The sequence below is a fragment of the Mastomys coucha genome, unplaced genomic scaffold (assembly GCF_008632895.1).
Source record: "Mastomys coucha isolate ucsf_1 unplaced genomic scaffold, UCSF_Mcou_1 pScaffold20, whole genome shotgun sequence".
Taxonomy (NCBI): domain Eukaryota; kingdom Metazoa; phylum Chordata; class Mammalia; order Rodentia; family Muridae; genus Mastomys; species Mastomys coucha.
In genome coordinates, this window is record NW_022196903.1 from 42,392,100 (window position 1) to 42,415,309 (window position 23,210).

At 37.7% G+C, this 23,210-nt stretch overlaps 1 protein-coding gene across 15 annotated transcripts in view; it reads right to left on the reverse strand.

Annotated features, from left to right (window-relative positions):
• Window positions 1-23,210, reverse strand: part of Ezh2 (enhancer of zeste 2 polycomb repressive complex 2 subunit) — a 57,997-nt gene that overhangs the window by 33,552 nt on the left and 1,235 nt on the right. For 5 of the 15 annotated variants that reach the window (XM_031381713.1, XM_031381725.1, XM_031381718.1 and 2 more), the window contains exons 2-4: window positions 20,468-20,570; window positions 7,295-7,418; window positions 6,288-6,416 (exon numbers count right to left, since the gene is read on the reverse strand). In XM_031381713.1, the coding sequence (XP_031237573.1) occupies window positions 6,288-6,416; window positions 7,295-7,411 (246 nt within the window). In that variant the 5' untranslated portion in view covers window positions 7,412-7,418; window positions 20,468-20,570. Of the gene's footprint in view, window positions 1-6,287; window positions 6,417-7,294; window positions 7,419-13,344; window positions 13,368-20,467; window positions 20,571-23,210 lie in introns of those variants that run through there. The other 10 variants (XM_031381720.1, XM_031381722.1, XM_031381726.1 and 7 more) reach the window with 6 other exon arrangements.

Here is a 23,210-nt window from a genome sequence, read left to right on the forward strand (position 1 = left end):
TATTATGTGAGTTCATGCTATCTACAAGCTATGGGAGCATCTATTTCAAAAACTGAATAAAACAGAGCAACAGAGACTAAACACAGACAAGGCTGTCATAACCAGAGTGAGCTACATTTAGGTTCTGGCACGGGAGATCCTGCAGTGTCAGCAGCTTCTGCTAATTTTGCCAACAGACAGTTAAGTATTCTTGACTGTTGACTGACTAGTCAACATAGTATTGAACAACTAGACAGCTAAACAAAAAAGTTTCACCCTACCTCCACAGTTTATGCCATGAAAATTCCTATGGGTTAAGTGGTTCTTAGAATACAAAACCAAAATCAGAAAACTAAAAGATGTATAATTTATAATCCTGGACTGTCTAAGCCCTTGAGGAACATAAAAATAAAAAAATTTAAAGTAAATAAAATATATCAGAGATAACATCAAAATAAAAGATATGAAGAATAAAAAAACTAAACCCTGGGCTAGCGAGATGGCTCAGTGGGTAAGAGCACTCACTCACTGCTCTTCCGAAGGTCCTGAGTTCGGATCCCAGCAACCACATGGTGGCTCACAACCACCCATAAAGAGATCTGGCGCCCTCTCTTCTGGTGCATCTGAAGACAGCTACAGTGTATTACACCAGAGTGAGTGGGGTCGGAGCAAGTGGCCATCTGTACAACTACAGTGTACTCATACACATAAAAATAAATAAATCTTTAAAAAAAAAAAGCCAGGCAGTGGTGGCACACACCTTTAATCCCAGCATTTGGGAGGCAAAGGCAGGCAGATTTCCCAGTTCGAGGCCAGCCTGGTCTACAGAGTGAGTTCCAGGACAGCCAGGGATACACAGAGAAACCCTGTCTTGGGAAAAACAAACAAACAAAACAAAAAACAAAACAAAACAAAAAAAAAACAAAAATAAACCGCAATCTAACTTAGGCCAAACACCAAAAAAAAAAAAAAATTACAAAACAAAGAGAAGGTGGAAAGATGGCTCAGTAGTTAAGAGCACTGGCTGCTCTTTTAGCAGATCCAAGTTTAATTCCACACTTGCATGGTGGTCCACAACTATCCAAACTCCAGACCAGTGTATCCAACACCTCTTTCTGACATCCATGGACACCATAAACACAAGTGATGAACAGACATACATGCAAGCAAAATACCCATAAACATAAAATAAAAATTTAAAAACACCCAGTAGTATGCAAGGTGCTCATATGCACGCATGTATGTGCATATGCGAGCACGCACGTGCGCGCACACACACACACACACAGAAGGAAGGAAGGAAGGAAGGAAGGAAGGAAGGAAGGAAGGAAGGAAGGAAGGGAGGGAGGAAGGAAGGAAAGGAAGGATAGAAAGAAAAGGGAGAGAGGGAGGGAGGGAGGGAAGTAGTTTAAAAGAATGAGGCCTAAAGAGATCTCTAGATGGTAAGATCACTGACTGCTCTTGCAAAAGACCTTGTCTCAGCTTGCATCACCCATGTGGTGTTTCACAACTCTTTAACTCCAGTTCCAGGGACTCCTATATCCTCTTCTGAATTCCTCAGGTACAAGGCACACACATGCAAACACACATGCAGGCAAAACACTCACCCTCACTGAGTTAACACAAACGGTAACACAACTGTATCTATCAGTCTAATAATATCCCGTGCTGAAAATAAAGGAAAACAGGCATTTCCATACAGAGCTGGTAGGAATGAGACAGACAAGAAGGGTCCATTTCCCCTGGGACATTCAGCAGATGGTAAGCACTGATTACAAATCTGTTTAAAATCACTATTAATTAGTGGGCCTGTAAGATAGTTCTGAGGGTAAAAAAACAAAACAAAACTTGCCACTATGCCTGAGTATGCATGGTGGAAAGAGCTAACTCTCATGAGTGGTCCTCTGACCCCCACAAATGTGCGCGCGCGCGCGCACACACACAGACACACATACACAAATAAATGAATAAATAAATACATAAATAAAATATAAAAAAACTAAAGTGTATTCTTCCAAAAAATGACATTAAGTTGTTGGTTCATTTCCTCTAAGAAGCAGACAGCTAGAAATGAGACAATTAGACTTCCTAATTCTCAGCTGTTGGACAATCACTTGGTGCTTTGACTATAATGATACCTCTTAATGCCAGTACCAGGTGTCTAGGCCACACCTTGCACATCTTGAAATGACTACAGCATAATCACAGCTGACAGCCCTCGCTTCCAAAGGCAGCCTTAGCCAGGGCTGTTTTGAGATAGTATCAAACTTTTTGCCATCACAAACCTAGATGAACTCCAGATGACACTGCAACCAGTTTCACCTAGGCCAGACAGGGATCACTTTCCCCAAGTCATCTAGCCAAAGGGACTACTTTTACTGTGACTAAATACAAGGCTAGATACTACTGGTACCATACACAAGCCTCCATGACTGTGACTGGTGTTAAGAGGCAAGGCTGATTGGTCCAAAATAAATGCCTGAGACTGATCCAAACAGCCTTTCTTCAGCAATATCAGCAGGCTATTAAGGCTCAGTGGGTTAGAAGACATTCTTCTGTGCCTTCTTCCATGATATTAAGTCCAATAAAAGCTTCTCTCAATTGGTCCTTCCTTGCCTAGTGGTATAAGCTTTGCTGGAAACATGAAAAAAGCAGCAGCAGAGAGCAGAACAATGAAGCAGCAGTGGCAGGAACTGCTGCAGTCATGTGGCTGAGCTATGGGGACAAGGCAACTTGTGCCTGCTGGGACTAAGGGCATATACTACCACATTAGCTTTAAAACCTTGAGTTCTCAAAATTTACAAGAAATATGCTACTATAAGCTGGGCAGTGGTGGCGCACGCCTTTAATCCCAGCACTTGGGAGGCAGAGGCAGGCGGATTTCTGAGTTTGAGGCCAGCCTGGTCTACAGAGTGGGTTCCAGGACAGCCAGGACTTATACAGAGAAACCTTGTCTTGAAAAAAACCAAAAAAAAAAAAAAAAAAAAAAAAAAAAAAAAAAAAAAAAGAAAGAAATATGCTACTATATTGAACTTAAGAATGTATCAGTGTGCTGAAATGCTGCTAAATGACAATGTTTGGGGAATAAAAATATACTGACACCTTAGCTACACTAGGATGTTTTTTTTCTTTACAAATTGTAACTAGAACTTTCCTTTGACAATCACCTGAGTAACATGCATTACAAGGCAATAAGCCATGCAATCAAGTACTTCTTTACATTTAAAATAGACCTAGGTTTTCTTTAGCAAAAATGTTATATTCTACTATTTTAATATAACTTTTTTTTAAAAAAAAAATCACTTGTAAATATCAATAAGCAAATAATTTTAATCACTTCAAATATTACTTGGAAGAGCAAACCTACATATATTTAAGAGTCCAAAAGTTTAAAAACTCTTCATGAATATAAAAATCATTATATACATCTAATGCTATTTCTATGGCAAACAACTCTACACTGCTTACCAAAATTCTCTTTTCATAAGACATAGATGCTTACAAATACATCTTATTCTCCTAGAAATTTCCATGGCAGATTATTTTATTAAGTTACTTATGTCATTTACCTAGCACATAGGCATTACCTGAGCAAGGCATTCATAGTATTAAAAGAAAAAAAAAATCACATAAAAAATAATCCAGGGCAAGCATGGTGCCATGCACTTTTAATCCCAGCACTCAAAACTCAGCAGCAGATGGATCTCTGTGTCTGAAGGCAGTGTAGTCAACAATAGTGAGTTCCAGGCCAGCTAGAGCTATACAGTGAGATCCTATCTCAAAACAAGCAACAACAAATTACTGAAGGAAAAACACCTTATAGTTTTTAGTGGGGGAAAAACTTGACAAATATACAAGAAATACACTAAGAACATCAAGAGTAATACCAATTTCTTTACTAAACCTAGAAAAAAAAAAGAAGACTCACAAGTTTTTCTAGTTGTTAAGACACTTGGAAACTGTATTCTGATAAACAGCCCCATGATAGCAATAAGGTATGTATTCTTTAGTGTTGCTTAATGACATCTTGATGTTAGGTAATTCTTTAAAAGATTAACTGAAGTCCAAAAAAAAAAAAATGAACGCATAACATATCATCACTATCTTCATGTCAGAATTTTTTTTTTTTAAGAAAGGAATTAAAGAGATAGCTCAACCATTAAAAGCCTTTATGGTTCTCACAGAGGACCCAAACTCAGTTCCCAGGATCCATGTCAGGTGGCTCACAAAAGCTGTTAACTGCAGCCCCCAGGGATCTGATGCCCTCTTGTTGCCTACCCAAGCAACCTACTTACAAGCACAGTCACACAGACACAGACACATATACATAGAATTAAAAATAAAAACCTTAAAAAAAAAGTAAATATACTCTGAATTAAAATTCTGTGGCCAAGACTATTTCTGAATCTCAATAACAAGGAAGTATTTATATGCTTAAAATGCTCCACAAAGGACAAAACGTGAACACTATTCTTTATCAAAATTACTAAGACAAAATACTCAAAATTTATACATCTACAAGCAATTTAAATGGACTCAGCAGGATGTGTATGTGAGAGAGAGGGGGCAAGGGAGGGGCGGATAATTAAAGAACTCCTGAATTTAAGAGGGAATGGGGAGGAGCTGAGGCAGAGGAATAGAAACCATGTAAAGACGGTACTCCTGAATGAAATACTCAAAAATTTAAAAAGGCACCAGACTAAACTTTAAAAAGAATGGGAAGAGAGATGGCTTAGTGATTAAAAGTAATTGCTGCTCTTATAGAGGACCTGAGTTCAGCTCCTAACACCTACAAGGTAGCTTATAACTATCCATAACTCCAGTTACAGGAAATCCAATATGTTCTTCTGATCTCTAGAGACATAAAGCATGCACACAGTCTATTCACATACATGTAGACAAACAAATATACAAAAAATAAGTATTTTTAAAAAGATGGGGTCTCACTATTATAACCCTGAATTTGAAATCACAAATATCCACCTGCTTCAGATGTGAACTACCATACCCCATTCAAAAATAAATCTTAAACAAAAAAACCTTACAAAAGAATTATCTGAAATCCCTGTCTTAGAATATTCATAGGCATAGAAAAGTACCCCTTTCACCCTTCAAATAATAACGAAAGCTATTACCTCCAACCTCTACACTTTTTGATTTTCATGATAATGGAGAAGGTATAATATAAAGCATGTAAACTTATAATTTATAAATTTGTAAAATTATAAGTCAGACTTTAAAGATTTGTCACCTAAAAACTATAAAGAACTAGGAACTTTTCCAAATCATGTGTTCTCACCAAGACCAAACCACCATGAACATCACCAAAGTCACCATTAGGATCATGTATAGAGTATTATCTGTGAAAATGCCACTGAATCATCACAGAAGCCTTTGAAGCCTGTGTGTCACACAAACTCCACAAGCCTCATGACAGCAAATTATGGCTTGTTTATTATAATACTGTTATGTATTAAAATGCTCAATAAATAGGTGATCTCCATGTTTATGCATTCATGAATAATCTACAATAGTAAAATCTTAATTCCAAATCACTTGTTTTTCCTTCAGTTTCCACTCAACACCCTTTACCATATCTTTCAATATAAAACAAGGCACCTAAACAGAAATGTTCAAACCAGAATCCTAATAAGTAGTTCTCTTCTGTTTAGATCTCTGCCATTCACTACCATCTTGCTGGCAGTATGTTTTGATGAGATACTTTAATAGACTCTACCATAGGACTTATGTTTTTGAGGTTATAATTACAACATTTCTCCCTTTCCTTACTATAGGACTTTCTTTGAAAATAAGAAATTATTTGATAGTGATTAAGATCTCCCTCACTCAGAAAATGTAACTGTATAAAACACCAATGCCAGAACACTAAATTTTTTAAAATTCTCAGTCTTTAAACAAATGCATAATAAAAAGCTTTCTTAGATCATAAATATAAAAACAAATATTTCTTACAACATGGCTAATTTTTACTTAGGAGACAGGGAGGAAAGCAACTGTGAATTAGAAGGCCTTGCTCTAAGTAATGCAAATCTGAGCATTTTAGAGATTTGATTTCAAAATTATTTTTAAGTCTAGTATGCCTAAATAGGCAAAACATATCCTAAAGCACACCAAGCTGTTAAAAGAATTAGTAGTAGTGTGGTAAGGCTGCCACGGTACACACTGAAACAAGTAACAACGAAAGAGAGACATGCTGAAGTCTGTGAACTCTTCTCAATAAGCAATAAACATTCCAATAAGTAGAAAGCAAATGTATTGATAATTGTTGCAACACTGTGTTAACCAACCTCCCTAGTCCCGCGCAATGAGCTCACAGAAGTCATGATGTGCACAGGCTGTATCCTTCGCTGCTTCCATTCTTGGTTTAAGGTTTCAGTTCTTTCCAAAATTTTCTGACGATTGGAACTAAACATAGTCTTTTAAAAACAAACAAGAAATTGTTCATTGTTACAATGTGTATCTTTAAAGCAGGTTAAAATCTAGTGAATCATCAAAAGTACCATGACCATGTCTCACATGTAAACAGATTTCACACAATACACTACAGTTTTCCACTTTATAAATACAAACACATTGCTCCTACTTCCTTGTAAGTGAAAGGGGAACAGGAAATTATTTCCTTCTTCTCTTTGTTTAACTTTGAATTTCAGAAATCACAATGACTTTAGAAACACAAAATCATAAAACAAATGCCTTTGTGTTTCAGTCCTAAGTCTATACAGCACTGCAAAGGTATATTGAAAAGACTGATTTCCCAATAGGCTGAATAATCCTTAATTTAAATACTTGTTATCATTAATGAGCATGATATATATTTTTCATTTTTTGAGAAAGGGTCCATGTATCCTAGGATGATCTTGAGCTTATTTTTTATTACACTGTTGACTCAAGTGCCTGTGCATTACATGCTGCAGTGCTTGCTTCTATGGATGTCAGAGGACTTGTGGGGATTGGTTCTCTCCTCCCACCATGAAAGTCCCATGGATCAAAATCAGGTCATCAGGTTTAGCAGCAAGTACTTTTACCTGAGCCTCTCTCTCATCAGTCCAGTCTTGAACTTCTGGTCCTTCTGATTCTACCTCCCAAGTGCTGGCATTAGAGGCACACAGCACAGCACCAAACAGACATGATGTAATTTTAACTAAGACAGATCAAGGACCATAGTTTTCAAGTCTCAATCGATTTTTACTGTAAATATGACTTTGAATGAAAATGCATCATTTCAAAGTAAATCTATTTAACTTGAGGGTGGAGGGAATTAGTTTCAATTATATATGTATTTTTATGAAATTACCTTTACTTCATCAGCTCTTCTGAACCTCTTGAGCTGTCTCAGTCTCATGTACTCTGATTTTACACGCTTCCGCCAACAAACCGGTCCCTTCTCAGATTTCTTCCCAGTCTGGCCCATGATTATTCTAAAAGCAATGATTTCATATTATAGTCACTTATCTAACCAGCTTGAATATGATCTTTTAATCCCAAGCAAACTGATATCAACAAAACATTTTTATTGTTGATATTTGTAGAGAAAAGGCCATGTATTCTGTATAGCTAAATCTTAGAAATGTGTCACTGAGTGATTTTATTTAAGTTTTTTGTTTTTTTGTTTTGTTTTGTTTTTTGAGACAAGGTTTCTCAGTGTAGCCCTGGCTGTCCTGGAACTCACTCCAGAACAGGCTGGCCTCAAACTCAGAGATTCACCTGCTTTTGCCTCTCGAGTGCTAGGATTTAAGGAGTTTGCCACCATGCCCAGCTTTTAAAACATTTTTATTTATAAACACATACTTTTACCTATAAATCTTAAATAGTAGCAGGTTTACAGATATGTGATCTCATTATGGGAATTATGTATACTATACCACAAGTTAGTTTTTACTCCACAGGGCTCACATTTTAGAGTAAAAACTAAGTTTTTAATTATTAAAGCTATTAGGGCTAGAGAGATGGCTCAGTGACTAAGAGTACTGGCTGCTCTTCCAGGACTCATGTCCAAGTCCCAGCACCCACATAACGGTTTGCACCCAACTTTAACTCCATCTCTAGGGGACCTGACACCATCTTCTGGCCTCCATAGGCATCAGGCACCCAAGTGGTGCAGACATAACATGTAGGCAAAACACCCATATATACAAAAATCAAATAAAATATATAAAATACATTTTTAAAAACAGTGCTATAGAAGCAACGTACAACTGAATGATCATACACCTTAACCTCCATGTCCACAGGCTTCACATGTATGGGTTCAACAAACCTCTGATCCAAAATAGTAAGTGGGAAAAAACTAAAACTAGGAAAAACAACAAGAACAAAACTTGAATTTGTTTCATACTGAGTACTATGCTCACTTGAAACAATAAATGAAGGGTAAGCACACACTGCTGTGGTCCCAGTCACTCCACATATCCCCAGTCAATTTCCAACACTTGGAGCATTGTCTACCACACACCTCCCTCTCACACTACATAACAGGCCCATGACAGGCACCTCTACAGGGAATATGTACAAACTTATAGTAATTTTTCCTAAACAGTATTATACAACAAACAGTGCAGCAACTATTTACATAGCATCTCTGTCATATTAATTAATTTAAGTATAATACAGATAGTCTGGAGCATAAAGAAGATGTTCACAGGTTATGCCAATTATCTTGCCATTTTACATAAGGAATCCATGGATTTTGGTATCCAAGGGGCTACTCCAACCATTCCCTCTCAAATAGCAAGGGACCCCTCTAGTTGCAAAAGGTACAAGTAGAAGGTTCTGTTTACACATTAAAAGTTGAAAATGTACAGTGGGGATAGTAAGGATAAATAAATCAGGGCTGGGCGGTAGTGGAACAACACATCTTTGATTCCAGCACTTGGAGGCAGAGACAGACTGATCCCTAAGTTTGAGGCCACCCTGGTCTACAGATTAAGTTCCAAGACAGCCAAGACTACACAGAGAATTAAAAAAACAAAACAAAGGATAAACCACTCTACACACATACACGCATGCATGTATACACACACACACACACACACACACACACACACGATCACACTTCTCACTTCAAATACTGTGAAGGGGTCTTTCTTGTGCCACTTTTATTCACATGTGGGGTTTTGTGAGAAAGAGGAAAGAGAAATGCAGCAAATACAAATGCCTCTGCCTTTAGTTACAGACTCCATGAGTCAATTATATGCAATATGGGAACTGGCTATAGTCACCAGACATCTAACATATACATATAGCACATAGAGCCTGCACCTTAAGTCTAAATCAGTATTCTTTTCTTATACAAGTATGAGAATCATATTGTCACTTCAAGAGATTACAAGGACACTTCTGTTTAGCTCTATAAGATGTTATGAATTTCTACTATCTCAGGGGCAGCAGAAACCAGAGTGTTGGGTCAAAGGGAAGGTCAGATGATTGACATTCTGAAAAGACCAAGCTGGCAGCCATACAGAAACAAGAGAGGAGATAGGGGATTGAAAGAGTAACTGTGTGTCCAAGTTAGATGGCACTATAGAGCAGTCTCTAAAGGAGATGATGCTAGTTTTAGACCACGCTGGAGACCAGAGAGAAGAATGATCACTTAGATCCCAGAAACTGAGGTGGGACGGGCTGGAGGAGATCACTAGATCACATGCCTTTCAAAGCAATGCCTTCTTTTCAGGAGCTCCCCTGTTCTCTTAGCTTCCTGTCCACCAGAAGGCGAAGATCTGATTCCTTCACAATTCCCAAGTCCCACTACTGTCATAGTAACACTTAAAAATCACAATCTTCACTGTACTCCACTGCCACTGTAAATAAATCCTTCACTATCAAGAATAGGTTTTACTCATTTTTAAAATCCCAAAGCCTGCCTCTGTGTAAATAATGGACTTAAAACATTGAAAGCTTATTAGTAATTTAAACTGAGAGGGCAAGAGTAATCTGCATCGCATTAACACATCATTTGTAAAGTTTTAGCTCTGCTAAGAGGAAGGTAAGAAAGAGTGGTCATCCTGGACTATCTCTATGCAGAAGCCAGAAAGAAAAGGAAAAAGGAAAAAGGAAAGGGGGAAGGAGGAAGGAAAAGAGGAAGAGAAGAAAAGAAACAAAGAAAAAAAAGAAATGTGCCAAACTGCCAAGAAACCAAGTGATGAGTATGAATCTCAGGGACACTTAGGATCCTGGTTGAACTGTCTTAGTCAGAATACTTGGGCCCTACCATCAAGCAAATAAAATTAGTTTCAGTAACTACTCAGTTATACAAGTAAAAAAAGACAGAAACCCCACCCCACCCCACCCCCAGCCTCCAACACACACCATACTAGTTTAGATTAGGTTTTCTAAGAATCATAGATGGTAGAAAAGACAAAACACTTTTAAGTTCTCTGAATTTAAAGTTAGTGTTGTTACCATATAGAAGGTATCCTTTTAAAGCATTTCATCCTTCACATTGTCTTAATGGATAAAGCCAAGTGGGGTACCCAATAAATTTTCTAGAATATCTATAATGCAACTTTTACTTCTTTAGCTGATAAATTACCCAACTACTGAAAAAAGCTCAAACTAGCCAATTTATTTTAATTTGGATACTCATTTAAGGTTTTGTTTCTTGAGACAGGATCTTACTACGGTTAAACCTCAAACTGACTGCAGTCTTGCCTCAGCCTCAAAAATGCTGGATTATAGGTATGAACCATAAGACCTAGCTACATCATCTTAACTATTTTCTTTTTTAATGGTGCTAAAGATTAAAGCAAGGCTTCATGTAAGTACATTACTATTGAACTATACAACTAATTTTGATTTATTTAAAACACTAGTTCAAGCACCAGCAAGATGGCGGGGGGGGGGGAGGTTGGGAGGGGGGAAGGCTGGAGAAATGGCTCAGTGGTTAATGGCACTGACTAATCTTCTGAAAGTCCTGAGTTCAAATCCCAGCAACCACATGGTGGCTCACAACCATCTGCAATGAGATCTGATGCCCCTTTCTGGTGTGTCTGAAAATAGCTACTGTGTACTTACATATAATAAATAAATAAATAAATAAATAAATAAATCTTTAAAAAAAAAAAAAAAGATGGCTCAGGGGGTAACAGTGTTTGCTGATGACCTGACAATGAAGGAACCTCCATCAGATTGCCTGTAGGAAAATCTGTGGGGCATTTCCTTCATTAATGCGTTACGTGAGAAGGTTCAGCACACTGTGGGGGATAAGGAGGGGCCTGGGGGTGAGGGAAACCATTTAAGACCTACTATGTACCCAAACTGTTTACCTACCTTTAAGAGAACATGGAGGTAACAGATGAACCTCAAGGACATTATACTAGGCAAAACAAGCCAATCACAGAACAGATACAGTCTTTCTCTAGTCATACAAAGTACCAAAAGTATTAGGCTGATGCAAAGGTAATTTCAGTTTTTAAAATTGTTGAAATTTGTCCTTTGTTCCTGGAAAACATTGTTAAATAAATGTGGTTCTGTTATGCATCATTTTAATGTGTATTTCTTGCTTCAAGTCTTTTCCTATGACTTACTCCTTGCTGTTTTGGATTTATTCTGTACTACTTGAAATGATGTTAGACAAAATACATATTCAAGAGATTTTCTTATTCAAGTTCAAAATGGGTCATAAAGTAACAAAGACAGCTGGAAAGCTCAACACACATTTAACCTAGTAACTGCTCAAGAGTGAACCAGGAAGTGGAGATCCAACAAGTTTTGCAAAGGAGATGGACCCTGGAAGGAATGAAATGACTGGCCATGGGAAGCTGAGAAAGCCAAATGAGAACAACTATCTAAGCACCTCTTACAACTACCTGAGAAGCTGCCACAGGACTCAATGTAGACCTGGACCATCCAAGTCATCCTGCATCTGAGACAAACTGGAAACATTCAGTAATGTGCTGATGAAAAATCCAAAGACCGTAATTTTAAACTACTCTCCTCTCTTAGTCTATGCAACACTGATCCACTTCTCCACCTGACTGTGAAATGCAAACAGGATTATATGCAACAACCATGATGATCAGCTCCATGGTTGAACCAAAAAGCTCCAAAGTAATGACCAAAGCCAAAAGGTTATGGTCCATTACAGCTTTCTGAATCCTGGAAAAATCCTTACAACCAAGATGTGTGCTCAGCATATCAATGATATCCATCAAAAAGTACACTTGCAGCTAGCATGGCCAACAGAAAGGGGCTATTTTTTTCTCCATAGTAGCACCTGAGTGCACATCACACAACCAATACTTCAAAAATTGAACAAGTTGGGCTACGAAGTTTCATATGAGCCACCATATTCATCTGACCTTTCATTCACCAACTATCACTTCTCACTTCTTCAAGTATCTCAACAACTTATTGCAGGAAACAAACTTCCACAGCCAGCAGGATACAGAAAATACTTTCCAAATGCTTGTCAAATAATGGAGTGTAACAATGCAACATCCTGAAAATCTCTCTTCTGATCTAAGAGGCAAACTTTTACTCACACTCAGAGTTAATAATACATCTTGAAGTCACTTGAGACTTAAGACTGCTAGCTTACTTTGTACACAAATTGTTTACCTGCCTTTAAGAGAACAATGGAACAACCAACCTTACTTGCCTTCAATTTTCCATGTAATCAGCTTTTACAACATAAGCTAATGTATAGCTGGGCTAGTTATGTACCTTCCATGCCCCTGACCCAGAGTAATGTATGTGTATCATTTCCTGAGAGCAGCAAATACAGAAGTTAAAAAGTTTCCTAAAGTCAACAAGAAGGTTGAAAGCAACTTGGTGATAAACAGTGATGTTTGTTATCTAGATTAGTTAGGATCTGTTGGAGTCAGTGACTTAATCCCTTGTAAAACTCTGTTAAAGATTTCTTTAAAGTTTCCTACTCTTTCCTCATGTGATGCTTTCGGTGCATTTCAATAAATACAGAGCAGAGCCCTTTGTTAAGGACATATACAGATGATACAACAGACACACACAGCTCATACAACTGACAAACAACCACACAGAAGAAAACCACACACAGTCATCCACCACACACAGCCATATGACAGACAGACACAGGGACAGATTCACAAGACAGCCCTTCAGGCAGGTATAGACTCAGACTAATGCAATAGACAGAGGATGCCCTGAAGACACAGGAAGTATGAAGTAGAATAACTGCTCTCTTGGTTAAACAACTCCAAGAGGAAGTGCTTTTATTTCTTTCCTTAATGAGGGACACTGATGAATTATTGGCGACTCAGAGTTAATTGCTAATGCATTATAATCCACACAATGGAGCAAAGTTTTTATACTGTTTTATATACAGAAAGAATGAAACTTATTTGTATTCCCAAGCATGATGGTGCATACCTTTAATCTCAGCACTCAGGAGGCAGAGGGATCTCTGTGAGTTTCTGGCCACCCTGGTCTTACATAGCTGGAACACACACAGCTCCAAAAAAAAGAAGGGAAGAAAGGAAGGAAGGAAGGAAGGAAGGAAGGGAGGGAGGGAGGGAGGAAGGGAGGGAGGGAGGGAGGGAGGGAGGAGAAAGAAAGAGAGAAAGAAAGAAAGAAAAAGAAAGAAGAAAAGGAGAGAAAAAAATTGTGCTGGGAAAAAAGTGTTGATTTAATGGTTCTTAAATTTTATTAATAAACATGTTTGAACCCAGTTATAATGATTTGAAATTCAGCTCAAAACAATTCTTTTCACACCAAAAGTCAAAACCATCACAGAAACAAAAGTAAAAAAGTACTTTCCAAAGGTGGTAGACAAAAGTTCTAATGATCTGTCATCAATGAGAATATACTTAACATTACTGAACCATACATTTTAAAACTGTAAATACGTAGGCTGGACAGATGGCTCAACTGTTAAGAGTTCCTGCAATTACTGTTCCTGCAAAGGACCCAAGTTCAGTTACAATAGAAGTAATTATTATTTATTGAACCTCTACTGTGCCTAGTGCACATGAAATCCCTGAGTGAACTGCTTTACTCTTTATTACGCTAAAAAACAACACAGAATGGGGATACGGTTTGGTTATTGTTACCAACATATCAGGTGGCTCATAACTGTCTGGAAGTGAGAGAGAGATGGCTCATCATTCAAGAGAGCTTATTGCTCTTACAGACAACCAGGACTCAGTTCCCAGCATCCATATGGCAGCTTACAATCACCAGTACCCCTAGTCTCAGGAATCCAATGCTTCCTCTGACCTCTGCAGACTCTTGCACCACACAGGCACATAAAAGTATATAGATATTTTAAAATATATTTTTCTAAGAAATAAAAATATAAATATGGTTTTGTTTTGGGTTTTGTTTGTGGTACTATGCATTAAACCCAGTGGTCTGTATATACTAATCATCAAACCGTATCCCCATTCTGTGTTGTATTTTAGCACAATAAAGAGTAAAGCAGTTCACTCAGGGATTTCATGTTCACTAGGCACAGTAAAGGTTCAATAAATAATAATTACTTCTATTGTTTACAAGCACATGGTTGGTATCCATTTGTTTACAAACAAAATACACTTAAACTTCACTCCAGGCTACAGCATCACACACTTAGACTTCACTCCAGACTATAGCACCACACACTTAGACTTCACTCCAGGCTACAGCATCACATACTTAGACTTTACTCCAGACTACAGCATCACACACTTAGACTTCACTCCAGACTACAGCATCACACACTTAGACTTCACTATAGACTACAGCATCACACTTAGACTTCACTCCAGACTATAGCAGCACACACTTAGACTTCACTCCAGACTACAGCATTATACACCAGAAGGAAGACTTCAGTGGAAACTCTCCCACTCCTTAAAGGACATCAACTATCTCACTTAGTTTTTTGCTTGTTTTATTTCCAGTCCTTCTCAGCCTTTGTGATTTAAAAAAAAAAAAAAAAAAAAAGCACTAAAACAGATAAAATGTTTTGTCTTTTTGACACTTTTTATCTAGCTGAGAAAGTTTGGTTTTTGAATGCACTTGATCACTAGGTAAATTTACAGAATTGTCAGTTTGTTTCCTTGCCCATGCTCCCATTTTTTTCAATCACTAGTTTCTAAAACTTTTTGGCTTTAATCAACAGTCTAGTAAGAACTTAAAGGAAATTCTTATAATAACCAATAAATTAAGTTAGCATAATTCACTATGTGATAGAAAATGGCCATGTGCTGGGCAGTGGTGGCGCACGCCTTTAATCCCAGCACTTCTGAGGCAGAGGCAGGTGGATTTCTGAGTTTGAGGCCAGCCTGGTCTACAGAGTGAGTTTCAGGACAGCCAGGGCTAACCCTGCCTCAAAAAACAAAAACAAACAAACATAAAAACAAAAAAACAAAAAAATGGCCATGTAAAACTCGCTCGCTGAAACCCTGTTACAGACTTCTACCTTCAGGAGAAAGGGCACTATTTAAATGATTTGATCCTTTCTGCTGATCCACCCAGATCCTCTTCTTCTTCAACACACCCAAAAAGGTAACAGGCTATGACAAGAAGTAAGGTTGGTTCCTGGGCCCTGACAGCTTGGCCAGCCAGCAGCAAAAGCCAGAAGACACCACCATACTCTCCACTGAGAGGCCAAACTGCTCATCAGTACGCCTGGCAGCTGGCAATGACTGTCTGAGCCTCCACCGGGGCAGGTGGACATGGCTACTCCAACAAACCCAGTATAGGCTGGCCCTCAATAAAGGCAGATTAACTTCTTATGGGCCGGAGTCTCGTCAGTGCAATAGTGGGAGAGAGTTATTTCTGTAGAATTATTTCTGGAGTTTAGGAGCCTTTGGGCCTCCTGGGTGTGTGTTACCTAGTGATCATTACTCTGGGTTTAAGCATAGAGGCCAGTGACCCACAGGAAAGCACAGGCCTAGATATTTTCAGCAAATCACCATGTGTCTCAATTTTTTAAAAATGTTGGTCATACATTAAATAACTTTTAAAATAAAAATAAAATAAGGATTTCTGGTCTCTGTCAATATGAATCTGTCCTCCCATATACAAAGCCCCTTTCCAAGCTCTAACATAAAGATAAACTTTTTAGAAAAGGGTAAAGTGAAGGGACTAGAAATGAGAAAAACTGAGCAATAAATGTCTCTAATGGTTAGATATTCCAGAAAGAAAGCTATTATTATCTCATGGCAATCTTTTTATTCCTTAGGTATCTCATAGAAACTATATTTCCTGTAAACAAGTAATAAGACATACTGATTGACTGACTAATGGAGACAAACAATGGTTATTTTGTCTATTACACCAAATCAAAGCTTTACAAATTTCTTAAATTGTAGTCATGGCAAAATTAAGCTCAACAACAGTATAACCACCTACAGATGTAGTAGCTCCATTACACAAGGAGAAGGAAGGGCAATACATCTGAAAGAAAACTAAAAAAATCTTGTGGGACAAAACTAGGTGTTGCAAAAGAACAGACTGCTTTTTATAGAGTAAAAATAGTATACCAAAATCAAACACTTAAGGAGGATGAAATGTAAGGTCACCTGGGCTACATAAAATTTCTAGGCCAGCCTATGTCATAGAGTAAGACATTACATCTCAGAAAAAACTGCATGTATGTATCTGTGCTATGTGTGTGAAATGCCTGCAGAGACCAGAGAGGGCACTGGCTCTGCTGGGACTGGACTTAAGATAGCTTAGCTCTTAGCTGCCATGTGGGTGCTAGGAATTGAACACAGGTCCTCTAGAAAAGCAGCCAGTGCTCTTAACTGCTGAGGCATCTCTCTAACCTACCCCTAAGATAACCACCATTCACCAAAGTCAGTGTGGACTGGGAAAACCATAACTCCTCCTGTGCAGCGTCCACTGGAACTGAAAGTGTCAACATAAATGGCACAATCACTTTGAGAAAGTTTGGCAATCTCTTATGAAGTGAAATGAATATTTACTATATGACAGAGCAATTCAACTTGGAGGCAGCTATTCAAGAAAACCTAAATGTAGGTATAAAAGATCCACACAAACAGTAACTGCTTTCTTAATAACCAAAAACTAAAAGCAGTTCCATTTATCCATCAACAGACAAGTGAAGGAAAAGGAAAAAAAAGAATCCTAGAATATTCATATAACAGAATGTTACTTTGAAATAACTAGTGTAAGTTACCACATATACATACATCAAAAAGCATGCTGAATGAAAGAAGCCAATCACAAAAGAACACTTCTTTTCTCCTCTATTCATGTAAATTCCTGATCAGGAAAAATCTGATCAGTAATTGAGGGGTAATGATGAGATCCGTGATGGCAGTATTACACTGAGTGAATGAGGTGGTAATGCAGGTGGATACATTTGCCAAACTCCTCGAGCTGCACCTTTCAAACCTCTGCATTGTATATAAACCACAGAAAGTGAAACTGTCAACTGAAAACTGGATGCTTTTCTAGGAAGTAATGTGACAATACTAAAGGCTTGGAATGTATATCACCTTGAAAAGGAGACTCTCTTTATAGAAAGTTATCCTACAAATGTTCTAAATACACCTGGGAGGCGGGGTGGCAAGATGGCTCAGTCAGTAAGGCTCCTGCTACACATGCCTGGCAGCCTGAGTCCAATCACCAAAGCCTACAGAAAGGTGCATAGAAGGTACTAACTCTACAAGTTGTTCTTTGACCTCCATGTACATACACAGCATACACACAGTTTTTTAAAAAATAAAGATAAAAGAGATATGAGGATGACTGCTTCACCTGGAGAACATCAGGGAGACAGCGGGCAAGGTTAATGAGCCACGTTTATAAGCTGGAATAGTGTCCACTCCTCTTTACAAAGGCAGCAAGGGCTGACAAGAACAAGTTTTCCTGAAAACAGCTACACAGTAAGTCTTTTAGGGTTGGCCGAGATACATAATTTTTTTCTTGAAGTAGCAGTCTTTTACTACTCTCTTAAAAATATATATTAATATTCCTAATTTGTAGACCTTACATAAAACAACCTGTAGGCTGGAGGTGTAGCACAGTAGTAGCAAACAGAAAAGTATTAGGTTGGATTCCCTATGCTATCCTAAACAAACAAGAAGTGGGAAGAAATCAGAACTTTAAAACCAAAACTCAACATCCAAATGCCCAAATTCTCCTTTCTCTACTATTACCAAGCTCCTCTCTCCAGCCCTTGTCATTTTTTTCTCCCCGTAAAAAAAAAGTAGCTGGGCATGTTGGGATATATAACTCTAATAATCTCAGCACTTGGGAGAAGAGGCAAAAAGAACTAGGAGTTCAAGGCTAACTAGCCTGAGCTACATGAGACCCTGTTTCAAAAAATGAAAACAGGTCAGACATGGTGGTGCAGGCCTTTAATTCCAGCACTCCAAAAGCAGAAGCAGAGGCAGGCAGATCTGTGTTCAAGGTCAGTCTGGTCAAAGAGTTAGTTCTAGGATAGCCAGGGCTACAGAGATGCCCTGTTTCAAAAAAACAAATATACGAACAAACAAAAAAAGAAAGAAAAGAAAGACACAGAAGTCAGGAGGCTCCATCACTAGCTGAGGAGCAATTGGCAACTAATGGGTGCTAGAGAAAGAAGTCATTTTTCTTCAGTTGTATATATACAGGTTAAGTTGTCCATGCTCAGTACCCATATCCATGCCCATGTGATCAACTCTAATCAAGCTCAATATGCAATAAAAAGGAGGCAGAAGCATTAGGATTACCCAAAGTTTGAGACCAGCCTGGTTGATATAGCAAATTTCAAGCCAGCAAGGTTTATAGTGTGAAATCTACCTAAAAATAAATAAAATGCATCCAGACATGCATTCAACCTTGCAGCCCACCTAGGTCCTATAACACTGCAACAGAGCCAAGCAGGGTCAGTGTAGCTCTCACCAGTCATTAAGGAAATGGAGAACATTTTAGAAAACCACACCAGGTCAGAGTGCAGAGAACAAGTAAGAGATCATGTGGTGCTCAGCCCCAATCAATACATCTACAATACAACTTCTACAATACAACTTCTACACCTAAGGTTCAGGGAACATATCAGAAGAGGGAGCAGAAAAAAATTGAAGACCCAGAAGATGAAGAAATCTGCTATGAGATTCTGTCTCCTAGAAGTGACAAGGACGCTTCTTCACCTGTGATAACTCAACAATACAGCTGCCTAAACAAGACCCGAAGAAGTGCAACATCAGTAAACATACTAACATGGAAGAGAAAAAGCTTATGGGGCCCACCCCTAAACAAAGAACTACAGGCAATTAAAGACTGCTGAGAGTGGGAGAAATAGCACCCTAAATGGGTATCTACTAACAAGTGATCAGCCCTGAAATCATGTGCATACAAGTAACACGAAATGGGCTGAACGGGTTGTATTTATAGATTTAGATAAATACATACCCAACAATTACAAAGGAAGTGACCACAAACATGGAGGAGTATACGGGAGAAACTAGAGGGAGGAAAGGAAAAATGATGTGATTATATTTTTATTCTTAAAAATTAAGAAAAAAATCAATAAGAAATATGAGTTGGAGAGATGGCCTAGCAGTTATGAGAGCTTACTGTTCCTCCAGAGGATCTAAGCTCCATTCTCAGTACCCTCATGGCAGCTCACAAAACACAGCTCTAACTCTCCTCCGGTTCCAGACAGAAACATTGTACAAATACATACATACAAGCAAAGACTCAAACATACTAAAGTAAAAATAAACAATCTTAAAAATAAATACAAAGTTGTTTCTGGTTTATGTCACTTAGCACAAGGTCCTAAAAGTCCATGCAAGTTATATAGCATGTATCAGAATTTCACTCCTTTTATATCAGAAATATCTTACTATACATATGCTTTCACTACATTTTGTTTTTTCATCTGCTGATAAATGAATTAAAAATGAAGTAACATGTCACCACAATTTTATAAAATATATACCAAATAGGTACTTTAATATTATAGTCATAAACTGCTTAATAACAGGATTGCATTATACCTGGAGTGTACGTATACAAACTGAGATAGCAACAATGTCATTAAGCAATAATCTTATAGTAGTATGCTCATATGCATGGTATCACTGACCAAAACTTCATTATACAGTGCTCGAGTTCATTGTGCAGAAATTCCTTATCTCACTCCATTTTTGCTATACTTTTGTGTCACAGAGGTATATCCACAAGGTATAAAACTATGTGACCATTTTAGAAGTATATCAGCTTCATGGGCTGAAGAGATGGCTCATCAGTTATGAGTGCTTGCTATACAATCATGAGAACCTGCATTCTGATCAATACCCAGATAGCAGCCAGGTATCTTGGAAATCCCTGTAACTCCAGCTCCAAGGGATTAGAAACCCAATTCTGGCTTCCTGTACACACACACACACACACACACACACACACACACACACACACACACACACACACACACACACACACGCACGCAAGCAAATATTTTTTTAAGTTTTTACTGTGTGGGGGGTGGCGTGAAGAGGGTAGGTGGGGGAGTGGCTGGGGGAGGTGGTCTGGAAACCAAAGGACAACTTACAAGAGTCAAACAGTTCTCTCCACCATGAAGGTTCAGGGCGAATCAAACTCAGGTCATCAGACTTGGTGGCAAGCACTTTTGCCCACTGAGCTATCTTGACAGCCTAATAAAAAAAAAAAAATGTAATAGAAAAAAATGTATCAGCTCTAACGTCTATAACTTTTGTGATACTACTAGATTTGTCTCTAATTTTGCCATTAAGAAAGAATGAAGAGCAGGTTACAGAGCTGCAGTGTACAGGACCATAGAAGATGATGAACAATAATCCAATAAGTGACTTATAATTAGTCACCGCTCCCTTCAATTTCAGCTTCAAAACATACCTGAAATTATTACAGTAAAAAACTCATCAATTCCAACAAGATATCCTTCAGTTAAAGACATGCAACCTTCAAGCCAAACACAGTGGCATATGCCTATCATCTTATCTACTCAGGATAAGGTATCTACTTAGGATAGCCTAAGATAGGAATATCATGAAAAACTAATAGTTTGAGACAGTTCTGAACAACACAGCAAGATCAACTTCAAAAAAGAAAACAAGAAAAGCAGATCCTGGTGGTACACATTTATAAACCTAGCACTCAAGAGGCTAAACAGGAGGACCTCAAATCCAGGTCAGACACAGCTACAAATCAAGACCTGGTCTCAAAAAAAGAAAGTAAGGCATAGTGGCCTAACCTAGCACTCAAAAGACAAGTGAGATAGGACTGTCTCAAATTTAAGGCCTGTCTGGGCTACATAGTAAATTCAAGACTAATCTGAGCTACATAGCAAGTGAGGGAGGAAGGAAGACCTAGCCTGTCTGCTTTGCCAATTTCTTAATTACTGAGAAAGAATATGTGAACCCATACATGAACCTAAGATAGCTTTTGGGAGTCAGTTCTCTCTTCCACCGTGGGTTCCTGGAATCAAACTTGGGTTTCATAGCAAGCAGTTTTATTTATATCTCACTGTTTTCCAAATTTCTCTGTCAATTTATTTCACTGTATCTTTCCAATTTCCTTAAATCACTTGGTTATTAAGATCTCTATTCTCTGGAAACTACCAACCTAGGTGTTAGGCATACCATCAAAAATAGGACAAAATCTCTGTCCCACAGCATTTATACAGTGTGAAGCATGAACAAGTGAACAATTTGAACATTCTATAATAAAAGCATGAACAAAACTCTGTGAGTGTCTGAGAATTCTGGGACAACATCTCTAAAATAAAGCACCTAATCTGATGGGCTTTTCTCTGAATGTAATGCATTGTTCCTTTCTACCCATGCTCCACCGTAAGGATTTTACCAACCTTTAGCTACTATAGAATTTACAGAAAAATTCACCATCTACACTGACATAAAGACTTCAAGGCTAATCTATAAACCATTTCTAATTAGCCCATAAATCATTGTATCAGCAGAGAAATTTTCCTTTGTTGGTTTTTTTAAAAAGCAAATCAACTTTCTTCATTATTATTTAAAGGCTAGTAATGAAATAAATTTAAACTTCTTGAGCATACGACCTAAAGCAAACGAATTTTGGTGTGATTGTGAAATCTGACTAAAACCTTTACATAGCCAACACAAAGATAACCACACATAACCATGCAAAAGAAAATCAGTACCAAAAGAACACTTTAACTACACAAGTCAACAAGTGGCTTGTCCTATCCCTATTTAGACTACCCAAACATTTCTCATTTCTACCAAAATATAAGGCAAAATTTTCAACCAATCCTTCAGAGAGATTTTAGGAAATATATGTGGCAAGTACAAAACAGCAAATGTCAACTACAGGAAAAAAAAATCACATATTCAGGCAAAACTGAAATTTTAAATTCTAAACCAATTTTCTACCAAAATTCTATAAACTAGCTCATCTCATAATGAATGAGGCTATCAATAGGATTTTAATGTAAACAGAAACCTTGTTACAATCTCAACATTTAGAGGAGCACCTGGAATGTCTATTCCAAGATGTTCCTGCAAATCAGAAGCAACAGAAATTTGACACTGCATTTCTTTGTCTCCTTTCATATGAAACCGTAAATTAGCAGATGTACTTAGTCTGTCCTTTTGTTTTTTTTTTAAAGAAACATATTCAAGACCCATCAAAATTAGAATTTAGTTTGCATTTCCTTAAGTGTTTCATTCCCTAATACACCTCTCCAAAGAGAAAAGGCGAGATTCTTTTCGTTTAAGAACAGACTCCAATCCGTTTCCAACTTGAGAAAACAAGAACAGGAAATTAAATATAACCTAAATATTTCCACATTCCTGTAAGTAAAATTATGAGACTTTTATTTCTAAATATCAATTCACTGCTAATATTCATTAGTGAAAAGTAACAGAAAATAAATTTTAAAATTGCCAAAAATATAAACTACATTCAACTGTGACAGCATCAGTATTTTTCAAATGTCTTATGTGTCTTTAAAAACCCATAAAATTAAACTGATAACGACTTTCCTGAAACTGAAACGGCGTTGTAGCATTGCTGTACCGTATTTTAAATATCAAAGACAAATTTCTACTTCAGATGAATTTAGATTCTACAAATCCAGTTAATAAACAAAGGAAGTTTCTTTGAATTGTGACCAGAATACACTCGAATTTCTTAAGCAACAAACGTCTTTTCTGACTCACCAAAGCTATTGTTCACGGGAAACATGACCCACTAAAAAGAAACTGTCAATTCTACAGCGTCAACCCATATTTCTCGTGGATATTTTATTTCGATCATCTAGTTCTATCATC